We start from the raw sequence: 13,162 nt of genomic DNA, 5'->3' as shown, positions 1-13,162 counted from the left end.
AGCCTGGAGGCCTTCTCTGCAGGCTTCTCCATATGCCCATCTGTTTTTGGGTTTTTTTTCCTGGAATGATCTCCCTGCCCACCCCCTTCTCCTGGTAAATTTCTTTTACCACATCTCAGCTTAAGCATCACTGCTGCCCAGCAGGCCTTGTTGCCCTGGGTTTGGAGGTGGGAGTCAGCCCAGGAAGGGAGGGATAGGTACCAGTGGGGGCTGGGCATTGGGGGGTTACCCCAGCCCTCTTGTTCTCTCTCTCTGTGGCATGGTCCTTAATGCAGGGTAGCCCAGGATCCCGGGCCTGCAGGTGAGCCAGCCCCAAGTAGGGCAGCCAGCCTTGCCAGGGCCAACACCCTCTCCATGCCCCCTGCTCTACCATGGCCTCAGCTGCTGGGTCAGCAGGGTGGTGGGGTGCCTGGCTGCAGGTTCACCAGAAGATCAGGTGAGGGCCTGGAGGAGCGGGGCATGGTGTGGTGACTAGGCACAGCGCTGGGCATATGTGACCCTGAGGCGACCCGAGAGTCTTGGCCTCCAGCTGCAGGATGACCCTGTGCGCAGCAGCAGGAGGGAGAGCAGTGGGGGTGGAGAGCTGGGGGTGTGGGCAGGGTGACCAGTGACCAGGTGTACCCTGACACAGGGGCACCTCCATTTGATAGGTCACTGTGCCGGCCTTTATTGGCTGTTCATTCACAGACTCTCCACTCTGGGGGGAGTGGGAGGAGAAGGGCAGGGGCTGCTGCTTTTCCTGCTCTTGGTGACTGTGTAATATGACCTACTCTGCCTGGAGTGTGCTGGATGCCAGGGGATGCTCAGGGGAAGGAGAAGCAGCCCATGTTCTCTAAGCTGAAAGCAGCTGGATAAAAGTTCCGGGAAGGCAGCTCTTGGCTTAGCATAAGGATAGTGTTATGTTGGTGCGAGTTTATAAGTGGGGTGAGTGAAGATGCTGAGTCTGTGCTGCTTGCAAGAGCCTGGCAGACAGGTACCTTATGATGATGGAGGACACATGGATGGATGGGTGGATAGAGGATAGATGGATGGACGGGCGCAGGACAGATTAATGGATGGAAGGATGGGCGGGTGGGTAGAGAGCGAGCTGCCCTGCCAGGAGTACCTGGTACAAAGTGAGCGCAGGTAGTTGTCCCTCGTGAGGCAGATCTTGTTTCTTACAGTCACGGGGGTGGGAAGTGAATGCTTGCGGCATGTGCACGCACTTGCTTGCACACACATCCTTTCTTTGGAGAGGGTCCCTCCCTGCAGGTAGACCCTGAGTCTGGCTCCTGTGTGTTACTGTGAGTCCAGTCCCTTGGTCCTCGCTGCACCAGGCCTTCCAGTCCTCAGGAGCCAACAGGAGAACCTGAATTTAAAACCCCACCAGTATAGTCGCCTCTTTTGGTCAACCCACTTGCCTTTTAATGGGACTTACATGGCTTGGCCCCAAAGGGAACAGCTGGGAGTACTTCAGGTGTGGAAGGAAGACTCAGATGGGGTCTCTGAGGTGCCTCCCAGGATGTGGCCTCCTGCGCAGGAGCCGAGGAGGCTGGGGTAGGGGCAGAGCTCCCCCAAGGCTTCAGGGCACCGAGTCCACTAGGGGAATGGGACACCAGGACCACGTGGGATACATGCCAGATGCAGGGGCCCATGGGCACCAGGATGGCCTGGGGCACGCATCTTTAACTTGCTGAGGTTCACTCTCCTCCACAGTACCAGTGGCCAGCTGGACAGGGTCAGAGTTTGCAAACTGGTAGTCTTTGGGCTGCGTCTGACCTGCGGACATGTGCAGAATTCAAAACAGTTTTCATTAATTGACTATTTTTTGTTTGTCTGTTTTTAATCAGGATACTTCATATGTAAGTCAGGATTTCTGACTTCTCTTGGAAAACCCAAAACCTGGCAGGCCTGGGCCCCATTCATGCCATTCCCTCAGGGCAGCAGGGCATTGGAGCCCAGGATGGCCCCCTGGGCAGGCCAGCGCTCTCCTGGAACCGCGCCCCCCTGCAGCCACTTCACCACCTGCCTGGCCCGATAGGCACTGAGTTGGAGGCCCTTGTACTGGCTCCATTGGGGGGCAACTTGGGGGACAGGGGTTGGCAGGAGTGGCAGCCTCCTCTTCAGAGCACTTACCCCATATCCCCATGTCCCCTACCTGCAGCTTCACGCAGGCCATGCTGAGCCAGCCCAGGATGGACAGCCTGGACAGCCCTGTGGCCCGCCTGCTGGGCCTGCTGCTCCTGGGGGTTGGCAGTGTGCTGGTGCTCTCCAGCTTCTTTGCGCTGGGCTTCACTGGGACCTTCCTAGGTAAGACCCCAAGAGCTGGGGCTGGGGAGGGGCTAGAGCTGACCTGTTCGGGGTCCGGGGAGGAGCAGGGTGGCTAACTGCCCTGCCATCTGTGACTGCTGCGTGGGGCTTGGGGCACCTTCACTCCTCCAGGCCTCGGCTTCTCTCTGGTCAGCTTAGGAAGTGGGGCTCTCACATCTCATCCTGCTGCTTGGCTGCCAGGCCAGGCAGGATGTCCGTCTGCTGTGTCTGGACCACGAGCCAGGGCTGGAGCAGGACTGGAGTCGGGGAGGGGAGTGGGGAGACCATCCCTTCTTGGCCTGCAGCTCTGGTGACTTTGGGCTGGAGGCTCAGTATGGGCCTGGCTGGAAGTCCTCATGACATCAGTGACTTCCAGTGACTTGGAAACCCAGGAAGGAAAGCCACAGGGGATGACTACAGGGGCAAGGGTGACCTTGGGACAGGGAAGGAAAGCAGGAGGCGGCCGCTGCTCGAGGGGGAGCTCCTCCTGGCAAGCAGGTGGCATGGGCAGGTGCCTGGCTGCCTGATTGGCTGGGTCAGGAGTCTGGGTCCCTCCCCCTCTCATCCCTGCCTCAGTTTTCCCCAGTGCCTGGGTGGCATCTGGTGCCTAGCTTGTCTGGGCACCTCTGTTCACCGTGCTGTTTGCAGGGCTCTGGGCTGGGCACTGCAGGCCGCAGCAGGGGCCCCACAGCCCCCCAGGGACATGTGGCACCATCACGAAGAGAGGTTCTCTCTCAGCCCTGGGGCGAGGTCTGGGCTGGGGCTGGTGCCGGTGCAGTGCCCCATGCTTGGGTAGGCACCATAGGGAGTCTGGGGCTGGAAGAGGGGGCATAGCAGGGAACCCAGGGAAAAGGGAAGTCGAGAGCACCTGGCTCTGGCCGGTGGGCTGGGTGGGAAGGACAGGCCCAGGAGCAAACGTGAGCTCGAGGGAGAGTGGCGGACAGCATGCTGGAGAGGCAGGCAGGTCGGTTGGTGCATAGGGCCAGTGGGGGCTGCTTTGAGGTTGGGCAAGGCCATGTCACTCTGGCCCCCAAAGGCTATGCAGGGGACTAAGCTCCACTCCCAGGGAGGAAGGGGCAATGGCAGGGGTTGGAAAGGCCCTTTTTCAGCAGTGGTTGTCCTGGTGGAGCTGATGGCTAGGTAGGGGGTGGGGGGGGTGGCCAGGGAGGAGCAGTGATCATGGTGTGGGCATGGCTGGGCTGGCGGGAGGGTGGCAGGAGGGAGGAGGGCACTGTGCTGGCCAGCTGCATCCCCTGGAGACCAGGTGTACACAGCCCCCCAGCGCTTAGGCACTGCTGCAGGGTGGGTGCAGAGCCAGGAAGGGGCTGGCATAGCCCCCCACCACCCAGGGCAGCGTGGCAGCAGTGCGTGGTCAGAGCTGCTTGGTGAGGCTCAGTGGGAGGGGTGAGTCAGCATGGGCGAGGCGAGGGAAGGAGCCTGACAGCACTGACCACTGCAGCCCCAGAAGGACTGGCCTAAATCTCGGAGGGCCGCTGCACTGCATGTGGGTCAGGCAGCCACCTCCCTGCTGTGCATCAGCCCCAAGCAGGTTTCTGTGCCACCACCTCCAGGCCCACTGGCCTCCTGGAGAGAAAGCCGCCCCAGCTCTCCCTGGGCCCAAGCCCTTTGTCCCCAGACAATGGGTAGGTGACGCAGCTCCTGCAGGTTCTTCCTGCCTGTGACTGTCCTACTTCTGCTTTGGATGAAGGTCCAAGGGATTTCTGGGGAGAGGAGCCCCTGACTCCAGGGCAGTGGGGCCCACTGCGCCTGCCTCAGCCCCTCAGCCACAGGGGCCGCTGCTCTCCAAGGTGTCTGTGTGACTGTGGCCTGAGCAGGCTTGCCCCTGGGGCCCTGACTTGTGTGCTGATAGACCTGCTCCCCCACAGCCTGGAGCCTCCTAGAGGACAGGCCCCGCAGGCCGACCCCTCTCTTAGGGATGGTGTGGCCAGCATGTGACCCTTTGACCTGCCCTGCCTTGTCCACAGGGGATTACTTCGGGATCCTCAAGGAGTCCAGAGTGACCACGTTCCCATTTAACGTTCTGGACAACCCCATGTACTGGGGCAGCACGGCCAACTACCTGGGCTGGGCCGTTGTGTGAGTAGTGGGCCTCCTGCCTGTCTCCCCACTGGCTGTCCCCACCAGGAAGACGGCAGCCTCACTCCCCTCGTGCAGCCGAGGTTTGCCAGCCAGCTGTGTCCCTTGGGATAACTCTTTTGTGGACACAAACAACACCTAGCACAGGGGTCGGCAGACTGTCCCTCGCAGGGTCCGAAAGTAAGGCTCGCAGTGAAGCAGGAGAAGGGGTCTGCACCCGCGCGTCTCCAAATGAGGCCGTGTGACTGCGTGTCATTGCGCTTGCTGACATTTGAGTCTCATGTGATTTTCAGGTGTCACGAAATATTGTCCTTTTGATTCTCTTTTAACCAGTAAAGAAGTACACACCATCTTGGCCCATGGTCCCCTGTGCTAGGGCACTGGGGCCAGAAGGCCTCATCCTACACACAGGGCGGGCGGCAGACTGGGGCAGGCCTCAGGGGCCCCTGCGTTGGCAGGGCCCGGGTCTGTGCACGAGCCCGGGTTGCAGAGCTCCTCACCCCGCAGCAGGACAGAGTCCCAGTGACCGCAGGAGCCTGCGGGCCACAGGACTCAGCACTGCCTGGTGAGCAGCCCAGCTCCGGCCTCCCCCAGGCCAGGGAAGCCAGCATAGGGAGTGCTGAAGGCTCCGGGCTTCAGAGCGCGCCCCTCCAGAGCAGTTCTGGCTTGTGGAGAGTGTGCTTTCTCTACTTAACACCGGAAGACCACCTGCCTAGGGGGTCACAGGTGTTCCCAGAGACCAGGAAGGTCCAGGACTCAAAGGAACGAATCTCAAATGGTAGAACATCAGGACTGAGATATTCTGCCCTACACCCCACCCCCGCCCCGGGCCAGAGAGCCCTGGGCTTTGAGTGAGGAGCAGCTACAGGAGCGCTTGTGGGCCTGGCTGGGACCCGCCCCCCACACACCTCAGCTCCACTTGTAGACTGGGCAGCCCCTGGGCCCTCTTGCCCGGATGTGGGGGATGGGCTCCTGGGGGCGTCAGGCCTGCCTGCTCCACAGAGCACCTCCCACTGGGACTGAGAGGATGGGTCCTCCCCTCCCTGCGAGCACACAGGCTGTTCCCCCCCACTTCCACCCCCAGTCTGTCCTTTCAAGCTCAGTGTGAGGTGTCCTCTCCTCTAGGAATCCCTCTCTGACCGCCCCCCTCACTGTGGGTGCCTCATCTGTGCTCAGATGGGACCCTTCAAGGACAGAGCCCACACATGGGCCACCTCTGTGTCCAGCCAGAGCCTGGTGTCCTGGAGTGAGAGGTCACCGCGCCCCCCACCCCCCTCCCCCTGCCCCAGGGCTGTCAGTACCTGCAGGCCCCTCAAAGAGGACCTCAGCACACAGCCAGGTGGCGGGGCCTCAGCTGTGCTGGGGGAGGGAGCCCTCCATCCATCCTCCACCTGACAGCTCTTGAGACATAAACCATTAAAGGGGCTTCCAGACGCTGACTCGGCAGGGCTGCTTCCAGGACTTTTGTAGCCCATCTGTCTGCCTTCTGGGGCCCAGTAGGTAGGACTTCCCAATGTCCGAGCAACCGGAGTGTGTGAGCCCTGGTAGGACTGGGCACAGGACTCCCAGGCCACCGGGCAAGGCCAGGGCAGGGCACCCCAGGCCCAAGGCTCACAGCCCGGTCGCTAGGACCAACCTGCCACCTCCCCAGGCTTAGCGCCAGGGCCCGGCCTTAGCCTGTGGGTTGTTCTGGGCCCCATCTCTACATCTGGAGTCGGATGGCCACTTCCACACAGGATTGCCGGGGTGTCAGACCAAGGGCGTGGCAGCATTTGGGAGACAGGAACGCTGGATGTAGATATAATGGAAACAAGAAGCTCGCGCAGCTCATGGTCTGGGGTCCAGTGTGAGCCTGACTGGGGCCTGCCTGAGGTTGGCAGCAGGGGCACATTCCTTCCTGGTCTCCAGGACCCCTAGTTAACTTGGCTGCCCAGATCATCCATCTTTGGAACCCTGTGGCCAGGGATCCAGCCCCTGGCCCCCAGGGGGGGGGGAGGGGGGAGCAGGGGGCAGGTCGCAAGGTCTAGCCCATTGCTTGTCTCCTCCTCTGAAGCACGCTGGGCCCAGGAATGGAGCTCCAGGAGGGCAGCCTTTGTCTCAGTTTGGGCTCAGCCTCCGCCTGTGACAGTAGAGCCACAGAGCAGAAGGGGCAGCATCAGGCATGCTCAGCCTTTCTGGGACTGCCTGACAGAAAGACAGCATGAGGCCCACGGCAGCAGGGCATAGCGTCCTCCAGCCGCCGTCCCGAGGCTGGCCTCCTGGGCCCCCTGTGAAGGAGGCAGTGCTGGGGATGCAGAGCTGACTGGCCGTACTCCCCGCTGCCCTCCTCTCTCCTCCCTGGCTGTCTAGAGTGGTGGCCCAGCCCCTGCGGCTGTCACCAGCAAAGAGCCCATAATAGGGCCTGGGGACACTGTGCTTCGCTTTGGGAGCCTCGGTCCCATTTTTAGAAAACAGGGTATCATTACTGGTGGGCAGGGGTAGCATCTGTCTCCTGGAACACATGCCTGTTCAGTATAGGATGCACTTGACCACTTGGGTGACGCTGAGAGGACAGTCATTCCTTCCTTCCCTGGTTCACTTCTGCAATGCGCTGAGCTCCTGGCTGGAAGCTGGAAACTCGACCAAAGGGACCCTGCCTGAGGCACCCCGGACAGGCAGGGCACTGGTCCACTGGTCAGGCCCCAGACGGGGGCGGTGGGGGGGCGCCCTGGCCACCTGGCTCAGCTCATGTGGCACAGGACTCAACATGGCAGGCAGGGGCCCAGGGCCAGGCCTGCCCACTGACTGGGCATGTTCTCTCCCCAGGCATGCCAGCCCTACTGGCCTGCTGCTGACGGCGGTCGTGGCCCTCACCTATGTGGTCGCCATCTTGTATGAAGAGTGAGTAGGCGCCATCGTGGGCCTGGGGCTAGGGTTGCTGTCTGATGTCACTGTGGCCAGCTAGCTGGTTCCCAGGACCAGGACAGGCTGGGTCAGCCAGGCCATGCCTGGCCACTGGCAAAGGGCAGATAGGAAGCTCAGAGTAGGCACAATGGGGGCCGAGGGCCCAGAAAGACAGTCACTCTGTCCATGCCCCAGGTGGGCAGGGCCTAGGAGTGTCAGTGTTGCACCCCAGACCACCTGACCAGAGCCTCCCCTGCCCCTGCAGGCCCTTCACTGCTGAGATCTACCGGCAGAAAGCCTCCCAGCCTGACAAGAGGAGCTGACTGGGCCATACTGAGGGTCTGCTCCTCCTGGCTGGCCCGCCCGCCCACGTGCCTGGTCCAGGAGGGCGCGGTGCCCGGCCACTGCTCAGTGCCCGCCTGGCCAGGGCCGCCCCAGTGCCTTGGGAACTGCTGCCTTGGGGGCCGTGGACATACTGCTGGGTGGCCACTGAGCCCCTGCCCTGCTGCCCCCTCCACGTTTTAACTCACCAATAAAGGTCCCTCTATCCCAGCTTCCCGTCTGGGTCTCTGTCTGTCCAGGTGGGAAGGAATTTCCGGGAGCTGCCATTACCCTGGGCTCCAGGCCAGGCTGGTACAGCCCTACCCTCCCTGAGGTGGTCCCACTGTCCCTGTGTGGCTGGCGACGGGAGCTTCACCACGCATTGGGGCCTGCCTCGTCCCTAACCCAGCGTCCCCTCCTCTGCGCCTTCCCTTCAGGGAGCCAGCCCATCCTGGGGGTAGGTGTCTCGTCACACTGACTATCAGCCCAGCACCCCCACGTGCCAAGGGGCTTCCAGCCCCTGTGAGCTGCCATCCAGGGAAAATGTTCAAAGAGTAAAAAATACACTAAAATTAAAAAAAAAAATTTACATGTAGTTGTGTTTATTTTTTGAATTCACTTATGTTATTTTTTCAGAGAGCGAGAGAAACCTCCATTTGTTGTTCCACTTATTGATGCGTTCATTGGTTGATTCTTATAAGTGCCCTGACCGGTATCAAACGCACAACTGTGGCGTATGGGGACAGTGCTCTAACCAACTGAGCTGCCAGGCCAGGGCTGTGCTGAAAATCTAAAAAGTGACATGAATGTACTTGGTGGAAGTGGGAGCCCATGGTCGATGTGGTGGTCAGGGGCCAGGCCTTACTGAGGAGGTGACATTTGAGCTGAGGCTATGGGGGAAGGGGCCGGACCACCGACACCTGGCCTGCACCGACTCCGGCCCACCCTGCACTGGCTGTGTCACGGGAGGACCATAGCGACTGGGTCACCCCCTTTTGGTAGTAGAGGATGAGGGGCTCAGAGAGGCTGGGTGGCTCATCCCAGGGGACACACGAGCGAGAGCAAGTGACAGCACGTGAACCGGAGCCCATGTCTGCCCCACCCTTAGCCCACGACCCCTCTCCCTCTCGGGGAGGGCTCGCTGCACAGGGCCAGGGCACTTCCCTGCTCACCCCCATGCCTCTGGCTGAAGTTGGCATCTCCAGTTACTACTGCCTTTCTCCTCATGGGCCTTGTGTTGCATCAGGGAGCAGGTCGTGTGACCATTGGAGCCTGTTCGCTGAGCCTGACCACAGCCCTGTGGACAGGGCAGCCCTGCCAAGGACACAGCCTCGGCCTTCTCCCTGCGCTGGGCTCCACCTGTGCACACGGCCCCCTGAGCCTCAGTCTCCTCACTGGTACAGTGACCACCGTAGTCATGCCTGCTTGTGTATAGAGCAGGTGCTCAGGCAGTGCTGGCTGTCACCCTTGGAACTCCTCCCCGCTTTCTCTGTGGTTCCTGTCTCAGAGCCTGAGAGGCACAAGCTGCATCTAATGCTTCAATCCCTGCCCGTCTGCACGCCCTGGAGCGGGGAGTACACACAGCCTCTGAGGGCACGCCGGCCCCTGAGGGTCTGGGCCGAGCCTGGCTCAGTGCAGGCCTGCAAGCTCCAGGCATCCAGACCTGGGGGTCCACACGTGGCCTGACCTGGCTCTGCTGTGAGCGAACAGAGCTCAGGGCCAGGAGGAGATGGCCAGACTGTGACGTGGGGGGCCTGTCAGAGGGAAAGCCAGACCTGTTGTGTCAACAAAAGGCCCCTGGCACCAATCCAGTGCCGGTGGGAGGCCCCAGTGGGGTGGGGGGAAGGGGAGAAACCTGATGCCAGTGAAACAGCAAACCAGGGAAACAGTCTGCAGTAGAAGCCGGAAGTGCGTCCCACTGAGATGGGGGCGTGGCTTATACAGAGAGAAGTTCCCACCCTCCTTCAAATGAGGGCTCCAAATGCACACGGTTTCACTGGTCCTGACCGCACTGTTACAGTTGGTTGACATGGGCTGGCCTGGTCAGTAAAGGTAACCAAGCGGGCGCAGCTGCACAGCTCCATCTGCCTGGGGAAGGACTTCCTCAGCCCCACCAGGGGGTGGGGGGGCTTGGCCAAAGGAGCAGGGCACAGCACAGCAGGGGGCAGCCCGCACTGTGGCTTCCCTGAGAGCGGGGTCTGCAACAGGCCTCTTCCGACAATGGCTGCTAGCCTCTAGTGACGAACTGGGGTCCTCTTGGCAGGTGTGTGTTTTCTCAGGGTTGATGGTGGGGCCCCTTTCCTCTCCTGCAGGCAGTGTCTGTGGCCTGGGTGGCAGAACAGGCAGGGCCAGGGCTGTCCGTGCCAGGAGCTGCTCCGACTGGTGTGATGCTGCACGGACGTGCGGGCGCTTGCCGGAAGTTTCCACGTGCCTGACCCCAGGAGGGGGCCTGCCTGACTCTCTTCACACTCAGCATTCAAGAACCTTCTAAAGCCTTGGTGCCACCAGACCAGGCTGTGGCGGACATTCCTGCCTCCGGGCCCAGCTGTCCGCCCCAACCCATTCCCAATATTTCAGATATTTTTAGAAGTTCCATCCCACTCCCAGCAGGAAAACTGCTACATTGCAAGTCCGGCCTTAAAAGTGCTTTAAAAAGCTTGTTGCCAAACACAGGAAACAAAGTCATTTGTAACCATTACAAACCCAGACAACATAAAAATAATCTTGTGGCTGGAGGGACACGGTGGGTGGGAATGCTGGGAAATGGGTGCGGCGTCCAGCCAGAGCCAGGGCAGTAGGCCGGTGGTTCTGAGACCAGGGGGCGGAGCGGGCACACTCACCTGTTGAAGATACACTGGGACTCAGCCTGGGCGGGGCCTGGTGCAGGCGCAAAGGCCACCCTGTAAGAACAGAAAAGTGAGCTCAGTGGACAGAGCTGGGTGGTGGGTGGCTTTGAGGGGCCTTCGGTTCGTGGGGCTGAGTGCCTCCCCAGGGTTAGCCTCACTCCCATGGAGTGGGGTAGGGGGGTTCTTGCTTCCAATTCCTTTCACTCCGTTCCTTTCTGAATCTGAATGTTTTATAAACATGAGCATGTACTACTTTTTAAATCAAGAGATACGCCTTTTTAAAAAAGGCAGAAACGAGGCAGCCCAGGCTAAGTGTCACCTCTGCCTGCTTCCTGAGGAACAAGGGTCCTGGCCGCTCTCACGAAGGTGGGGCACACAGGCTTTGGGGTCTTCATCAGGCTTAATGGACCCCGCTGACATGGGAGAGAACAAGCCTTACAATCTGGCACCTGTAGTGGCACCTTACAATCTGCTCCCTTCTGGGCAGTGCAACGTGCCCAGAAGGGAGCAGCCCGCTGGGTCTCCTTGGGGTGAGATGGGGTATGAGTCTTGACCCTGCTGCCCTCTGGCCTCTGTTCCCCAAAGTGGCCCTTGGACTGGAGGCCGAGGAGGTGTGGCTGCCTGGGAGCTGCCAATACTCTAGCTCCTGACATGGGCAGTCAGGAAGGGGCCACAGCAGCCCTGTGGCAGGGCCCCGGCTGCCTGGTGTCTTCATGGGAGGCAGAGGGAGGCCCCTCTTCCAGGATGATGCCCGCCATGCGTGGCCATCCCTGCTCACATCCTCAGCTGGCCCTGTGTATGCCGCGTGCTCACCTGCTCAGCAAAGACAGGGCCAAGAGTGGTGTTTCAGACACTGCCTTCATAAGTGGCGGCAAGAATCCGGGCTGGCTGGAGCTGTCAACAGTTCAGAGCCAGGTGGCTCCCCATGTGCTGTGTGCCTTTGAAACGACCTCATGGGGACAGCTGGAGGGGGGCAATGTGCTCCTGGAAGGGGGCACTGGTGGCACAGGCAGAGGACAGCAGGTGTCTAAGAGCCTTGGGGTTTGAGCCCAGCCCTGTAGTTCTGAGCTGTGGATCCTGGCAAGTTGCTTCTCTCTGCCTCAGCTTCTCCACCTGCAACACACAGTAATAGCTCTCAGCCCTCAAAGGTTGCCATGAGGAAGGCCTTAGAATAGCACCTGGCCTGGAATAAACCCTCTCCTGGCATCCCCCTATGGAGAGTGTAAGATTTCACTGGAATCCTTCACAGAGAAGCTGAAGAGATGACCTTGGAGAGCCCCTTCCCAGGCAGCTGAGATTTCACGGGCCCTATGCAAACAGCCAGCGGAAGGGTGTGGGCTGGCACCCCCAGGATGGCCCAGTGGGGATGGGTGGGGGGTAGCATCAGCTAACGGCTCCCTTCCTGGATTCCCCCAGGTCAGGCACAAAGCAAAACAGCACAGCCTCATCTGTTGCCTCGAGGAGCAATGGCCTTTCCAGGAGCTGGAGCAAACCAGCTCCAGACAGCCTATTTCTAGGCTCTTCAGGAGTATCAGCCCACCCCTGGTTACTGATCAACCTACTGCCCTCATTTGCTCCTGACCCCCACCCCCACCCAGCCACCTGCCCAGTCCTGCCGCCTCATGGGTCACGTACTATTGTTGTAATTACCAGGTACTGCCTTCTAGACTGTCTGCTCTGTCTCACCCACAATCACAGCACCAGAGCCACCATCTTCCAGAAGAGCACCCTGAGGCCCAGAGAAGGCAAGAGATGTGTGGCAAACCTAGGACCTTCCTTGGTTCACTCTGTGGCTTAGAGACCCAGCTCCCCTATAAAATGTTCACCCAAGGGACTTTAAAGGCACAAAACGCTATGGAGGACAGGGGAGGGGACGTTGGCCTCGGCCTAACCAAGGAAGGGCAAGTTTCTGGTCTTTTTGGGTTGAAGATAGGAAAAGGAGGGGCATAACCCCTAGCTGAATTCCTCTGCCAGGCCCCAGGGTGAATGTGGTGGGGAAAATGGAGAAGCTGAGGTCTGCAGCGGAGCGGGGGTGGGGGGGGGGTGGGGACGGCTCCTGCTGAGTGCGGCCTGCCACCCCAAGGCCCAGACCCGCACCTTCCCAGGTCCCAAACTTGCAGCTCCATCCCCACCGCAACTGACTGTGGCGCTCTCTGCTGCCCTCTGGCGGCCAGAGCGCACGGCCCCGGAACGAGCAGCCGCCGAGGGATGGGACCCTGGCTGGCGCAGTGGGCGGTTTTCAGGCCTGTAGGAGGTAACGCGCACAGAGTCCTGGCACAGTGCCCAGCACCTGGTAAGTACCTGTTGTTACACTGCTGCAGTGACCGTATCACTACTGTTACTCTCTGGGGAAAATGAGGCCCCAAGAAAGTATATGCGTGTTGTGGACCTGGTACGTGCCGGAAGTCACAGGTCAGAGGTACAGCCAGGACCACAACTCTGACGCCCTGGCAGCTGCTGACCCGGTGCGGTGGAGCGCAGGGTCGGCGCGTCCTTAGCCTTAGCTGGATCCTCAGCTCAGTTTCCTAACCGCCCCCAGCGGGGAGCAGCGGCTTGCTGCCAGCAGTGAGCGCAGGAGGCCGCGGGCGTGACGCACTGTGCCGGGCAGGCGGGGGCCCCCCCGCCCCCCCCCCGCCCCCGCCCCCCCCGCCCCCGCCCCCCCCCGCCCCCGCCCCCCCCCGCCCCCCGCCCCCCCCCCCCCGACCCCGCCGCCCCCCCCCCCCCCA

The 13,162-nt window shown here is 60.9% G+C and overlaps 1 protein-coding gene and 1 long non-coding RNA gene across 4 annotated transcripts in view; one reads left to right on the top strand and one right to left on the bottom strand.

Moving 5' to 3' along the window:
• PEMT (phosphatidylethanolamine N-methyltransferase) overlaps positions 1 to 8,099 on the top strand; it is a 79,671-nt gene extending 71,572 nt beyond the window's left edge. For 2 of the 3 annotated variants that reach the window (XM_024564987.4, XM_045199225.2), the window contains exons 4-7: positions 2,144 to 2,289; positions 4,275 to 4,386; positions 7,192 to 7,266; positions 7,535 to 8,083. In XM_024564987.4, the coding sequence (XP_024420755.1) occupies positions 2,144 to 2,289; positions 4,275 to 4,386; positions 7,192 to 7,266; positions 7,535 to 7,592 (391 nt within the window). In that variant the 3' untranslated portion in view covers positions 7,593 to 8,083. Of the gene's footprint in view, positions 1 to 2,143; positions 2,290 to 4,274; positions 4,387 to 7,191; positions 7,267 to 7,534 lie in introns of all 3 variants that reach the window. The other variant, XM_024564988.4, reaches the window with a different exon arrangement.
• Positions 8,100 to 8,229: 130 nt separating this feature from the next.
• LOC123480215 (uncharacterized) lies at positions 8,230 to 13,051 on the bottom strand. Its single transcript, XR_006656132.3, has 3 exons — positions 12,738 to 13,051; positions 11,250 to 11,549; positions 8,230 to 10,490 (listed from the first exon to the last, which is right to left on the bottom strand). It is a non-coding gene; the product is annotated as an uncharacterized lncRNA (long non-coding RNA).
• Positions 13,052 to 13,162: the final 111 nt, after the last annotated feature.

The sequence above is a fragment of the Desmodus rotundus genome, chromosome 9, assembly GCF_022682495.2.
Source record: "Desmodus rotundus isolate HL8 chromosome 9, HLdesRot8A.1, whole genome shotgun sequence".
Classification (NCBI taxonomy): domain Eukaryota; kingdom Metazoa; phylum Chordata; class Mammalia; order Chiroptera; family Phyllostomidae; genus Desmodus; species Desmodus rotundus.
The sequence above is the reverse complement of the archived record's forward strand: the minus strand, read 5'-3'. Positions and strand labels throughout refer to the sequence as shown.